The 5,397-nt window shown below is 43.2% G+C and overlaps 1 protein-coding gene across 2 annotated transcripts; it reads left to right on the top strand.

The window, feature by feature from the left end:
• Positions 1 to 1,695: 1,695 nt before the first annotated feature.
• On the top strand, positions 1,696 to 5,006 carry LOC124150992. 2 transcript variants are annotated; one of them, XM_046523209.2, is made up of 2 exons: positions 1,696 to 1,782; positions 2,856 to 5,006. In XM_046523209.2, exon 2 carries the CDS (start codon positions 2,908 to 2,910, stop codon positions 3,910 to 3,912), a length of 1,005 nt encoding a protein of 334 aa, XP_046379165.2. In that variant the 5' UTR covers positions 1,696 to 1,782; positions 2,856 to 2,907; the 3' UTR covers positions 3,913 to 5,006. The 2 variants fall into 2 exon arrangements, with proteins under 2 accessions (XP_046379165.2, XP_048252312.1); XM_048396355.1 differs by lacking the exon at positions 1,696 to 1,782 and adding an exon at positions 2,071 to 2,171.
• Positions 5,007 to 5,397: the final 391 nt, after the last annotated feature.

Here is a 5,397-nt window from a genome sequence, read left to right as displayed (position 1 = left end):
TATAAGTGCAATAATCTTGAACGCAACGTTAAACCCTATTTCACCTCAACTCATCTTCGGAGCAGGACCACTGTCCATCTCGGGAGGATAGGGAGGCTGCAGGCTAGTTTTTTTTAGAGAGTGAGCAAACTGCCATAACGCTTCATCAGTAACTTGACAGATAACTACGACTGTTTTTGTTTTATCGGCTCTTATCGATAGAAATACACGACCTCTGACATTGTAAACTGGCATTCATTCTTTATCAGGGTCAGCTGGGCGTCTCGCTGATCTGTTAAAAATCCACCAACCGGGCCCGTAAGTACCGTTATAAAGATTGATCCGAATATGTAGATGAACATCATTGTTTGTTTGTTTACACAGAGGTATCGATTAAACGTTATTGTTCATATTGTCTGTAATTGCTGGCTCTGTAATTTGTATTATTTTACTCGTAGATTGTTATGACATGCGACCTTTAGAACGGCGTTTCAAACGTGCAACTGTCCAAATGGGCCAATTTCGTATTCTATCACAAATTCGGAAAACTACAAATGACAACAAATCAGATCTAATCTCGATTATCTAGTCCATTTATTTTCATTTAATTTGGACAAATCAGCAAGACCCTTTCGTTTCGGAAGTGATCCCACCATTTCAGTTGATCTGTCGAGTTTCTGTCGGCCTCGAGTCGTGACATTCAACTTCTTTATTTCAATGACTGCGACATTTCGATGAAGATGCTATCACCGTTATCAAGCAAGTGATGATAAACATCAATTATCCACATGTATACAACCTCCCTACTTCACATATCTGTGAGTCACTTGCCTGATAAGGGTGTGAGTATCTACACCGAGATGTCGCGGTCATTGTGATGAAGAGGCTATGCATAACAAAATATTCAAAGAAATAAAGCATGACAGCTTGACCAAAGCTAAATAAAGTAATCTCTGTTACAATTAACGACGGAAGTATACTTTGTTATCTTATAAAATTCAGTGAGCTCCTTCTGTATGAGTGAGTGAGTGAGTTTGGTTTTACGCCACTTATAGCAATATTCCAGCAATATCACGGCTTCACACATCGTACCCATGTCGGGAATCGAACCCGGGTCTTCTGCGTGACGAGCGAACGCTTTAACCACTAGGCTACCCGACTGCATCCCCCCCCCTCTGTATGAATAGGAATGTTGGTGGATATTTCTTATCTCTAAAGTTGAAAATGATTCGTTTTGACAAATAATTATAAGGTTTAAAGGATTGTTATTTTCTATAAATAACCAAAAATAACTTTTTCTTTGTGAATTGTTACCGGGGTTTGCATTTTGTGCGATATCCAAGTTTCCATGTCTCGCCAGATTGTTCCTGTTCATGTTATTTTCGGGTGACTAATAACTGTGTGTTCTCCACCTGGATCGATGCATGCTACAGCACGGCGTCTTACTTATGTTGTCAGCCGCCCGGCCACGTCCTACAGTATTCTCCACCATTCCTCCTTGGTCTGTGATAAAATATAGGAGTTTACGACTGTCGTAAATCTATGTTAAAGTATTGCTGTAGAGATGCGACCTCTGTGTCAAACAAAGCCATAGGAAGCTCATCTATACTCTTCTCATAACGGTGTCTGAAGTAGAGCGGACGAGCTAATTCCGCCATTCCTCCTTGATCAATGATAAAATATAGGGGTTTACGACTGTCGTAAATCTCAGTTAAAGTATTGTTGCAGAGATGCGACCTCTGTGTCAAACAGGAAGCTTATCTATACTCTACCCATAACGGTGTCTGTAGCAGTGCGGACGAGGTAATTGAAACACGCGTGAGATGTTATTACATTTTTTAAAATGTACATTTGAACATTATTTAGGGACTGGTATTTTAGTTAAGGTGTGTGTGTGTGTGTGTGTGTGTGTGTGTGTGTGTGTGTGTGTGGTCCGGTGAGATTGTGTATGTGTGAGGATTGGGGTGGGGCGGGTTTTGTTGTTATGAAAAAAATCACCAAAGTATACATCTAAAGTCCATGCGGGACTTTGTGTTTTCTCTACTTGCTTCATCCTCGATTATCCAGTGTATTTTATCATCATTCTGTTTTGAGGAGTACCCAGGACCCATTCGCCACTATGCTTAGAAAGGAAGTGACGTCACCAACTGCGTCGATCCTATATCTAGCTCAGTACAGCGTTTCTTTCGCTCGTGAGTTTTATATTTTGATTGGAGTCCTGACATTCGAATCGGGCTCACCATGAAGCTATGGTTGCGAATAGGGCCATAGTATACAATGAATAATTTAGGATACGCTTCATTGTCATTCTTCGTAAACATTTGGTAAGGGAGCGGACATTTATAACAGTGGTGGATGGGTCAGTGTTTTTTTATGCACTAATGTACTGAAAATAATGACCCTCCTCTAATGCTTGTCATATTTTCTCATGCAAAAGCAGTTTACATTTTATTATCAAATGCCAATTTTCTCATGACCCTCCCCAAATATGTATATTAATTTTTATAACCCTCCCATAATATTATACTGTCAGTTTATTGTTGACCCTCCCCGATTACCTCTTACACCTACAGTGCCGTAGCCAGCCAGGGGGGCAGGGGGAAGAGAGGGGTGGGTGTGTGTGTGTGTGTGTGTGTGTGTGTGGGTGTGTGTGTGTGTGTGGGGGGGGGGGGGGGGGGGGGGAGGGGAGTTAACTACGGCCTTGACCTACCTTACTTTTGGAATGACCGGAGCATGAAACACACACATATATTGCTGAGCCTTAGACGACATATACCACCTTATTGGACAGTCTGAGATAGAAGACACACAAAAAACATAAAAATCTTAAAAATATTTGATAAATATTTACTCATACCGTTTGGCTTTGCTTCTAGGTTCGCTCACATTACGAATTATCAACTAAAATAACATTCCAATCTGCGCACAATGGCAGGAAACCGGGCTCCGTCTTGTCATCTGTGGTTCGATGACCGGGAGAAAGGCGACATCCTGATGCACGACGTGCATGTGCCTGGTCATGGGGTCACTCGGTGCACATATTACTGCTGCATGCAGTGGAATGGGGGTCGCAATGGTTTGGGTTATTGTGGTATTCAAGAACACCCGAATGGACAGTGCTACATCTTCTCAATCTGGGATCCTACAACAACCAACGAGGCCATAGAACCGGTTTACAGACATCCAGGAACCAAGACGGAAAAGTTTGGCGGAGAAGGAACCGGTCTGAAGTCGATGAATTTCAGCATCGGATGGAAGCCAGACCAGTGGTACACATTGGTTGCTAGGAGATGGGACTACAAAGAACACACCTACTTCGGGTTTTGGGCTCGGGACCAGATTGCCAACACGTGGTTCCATCTCGTTTCCATGGATTTCCCTGTGTCGGAAATATACTTTGAGACACCCACCGTGTGCTTCATCGAAGACTGGATTGGCAATGGGGACAAATACAGACGCGTCAACTTCAAGAATGGCTACAAGAGAACGACCGATGGTGCCTGGCTGCCCTTCCAGAAGGCGACGTTCAATGTGCTCCAAGAAGATGCTTGTAGGTTATACAACCACAATTATGACGGGGGGATAGACTGTAATGACTTCTTCATGCAGACTGGCAAGGGGACCACACCTTCTCCTATTTTGGCCACCGACCGGAAGTTCTCATGTCAATCCGCTGCAAGGTCAGAACCATCGAATGACCCCATTTACTTCACAATAGAGGAAGTGACGTCAAAAGAGGTCACGTGGTCCGTCCCAGAATCCTCGACACCCCAGTTCTCCTACAGGGTTATCGTTGATGGTGTAGATGTAGCTCGTGAAGTTGATCCAGGCAAAAGAAGCTGCATCATTAACGCAACTTGCAGGTCAGAGGTGAAGGTCGTTTTAGAGGACATCATTGGGAGAAGGCGATCGTCGACTGTGCGGGTTGAGTGACATTAGCCATGTGCGAAAAAAACACACATATCACACCTATTACTCCAGTGCAATTCTCAAGAAGTGTCCCTATCGAGAAGGATCTTAGTTGTAACAAAACTGTCTGAGGGTCAATAAACATAAACCCCAGAGTTCCTCACACATTGCCGAGCTAGGCACAATACAGTCTCATATAACCATAAGATCCGAGAAGATCCGGGGTAGAATAGGTCTTCAGCAACCCATGCTTGCCATAAAGGCGACTATGCTTGTCGTAAGAGGCGACTAACGGGATCGGGTCGTCAGGTGTGCTGACTTGGTTGATGCATGTCATCGATCCCAATTGCGTGGATCAATGCTCATGATATTAATCACTGGTTTGTCTGGTCCCGACCCGATTATTTACAGGGTCTGTTAGCTCAATAGCACAGTCCTCACTGACGTATTGTACTAATCAGGAATAACGGATACTCCTCATCGGCGATGTAACGAAAGGTTAATCCTCTTCAATAGTGAGATGAGGTGAACTGGGGTTTAACGTCAACATTATTTAACTGATCAAGCCGCATCGAACAAAACTGAAAGTACACATTCAATTGTCACTATTTTTTAAAGAGGTGAGGTGAGGAGAGAAGAGGCTGGTTGGTGTTTAACGTCGCGTTTATGATTATTTCACTTGCATACCGACGTGCATGTACGCGTGTGTGCGGTTGTTTTTTAACTCGGTGTTTTGCGTGTGTGATTCAACATTACAAGAGTACAGTAACCATGGTCCAGACACACAGTGTATGAAAATATGGTGTAGAAGTTGATTTAAATTGACATGTGAACACACATATATAACACATAATCACTGCGGCTAACACAATGTATATGCTGCAATCAAATTCACACTTACTTAAACGACAGACACACCAGGAACCAAGAGGCAATAATTATTCTTGTTGCTGGCCACACAGAGACAGACACACATTTCCCCAACACTTTGGTAGGATTGGTTGGTTGGTTTATTGTTTAACGCTTGGTGCAGAATAGTTCATGCAAAACAAGAAACTGTCACACTGTCCTGGTGGGAGATGACACAGACTTGCTCGTCCTCCCTCTTCATCATGTTAAAATGGAAGCACTTGACTTGTCCGGCCACCAGAACTCAAGCCAGCTTCAAGAAGGAATTATGTGCATGAAGCAATCAACGCTGCTGCTTGGCAGTGATGTATGTGTGCATGTGCTCTTTTTACATACAATGCTTGACTGTGAAACCACTCCTCGACTGTTTGGCTTGGGAAAGGGTCTAGCATTGAAGAATAATTCCTTGTTCTGTGATCAGGCTAAAACGTTCAGCCAAACAGAAGAAACAGGGGATGAAAAAAAGGTCATCCCTAAAGCAGGTAAACATGCAATAGTGTCTTATATGGCGGATGTAAGCAGGAAGGACTGGATAGCTTATGATACAAACGGTTTTTGGGGAAGGTGACTAAGATCCTATCACACGTAGAGCCAAAAACA

The sequence above is a fragment of the Haliotis rufescens genome, unplaced genomic scaffold (assembly GCF_023055435.1).
Source record: "Haliotis rufescens isolate VD_foot unplaced genomic scaffold, xgHalRufe1.0.p SCAF_15, whole genome shotgun sequence".
Lineage (NCBI taxonomy): Eukaryota > Metazoa > Mollusca > Gastropoda > Lepetellida > Haliotidae > Haliotis > Haliotis rufescens.
Note: the sequence above shows the minus strand (reverse complement) of the source record. Positions and strands in the feature narration are given on the sequence as shown.

What these genes read in the sequence shown, in the direction of transcription:
- LOC124150992 (XM_046523209.2), top strand. Translation starts at nt 2,908, where the DNA reads ATGGCAGGAAACCGGGCTCCGTCTTGTCATCTGTGGTTCGATGACCGG.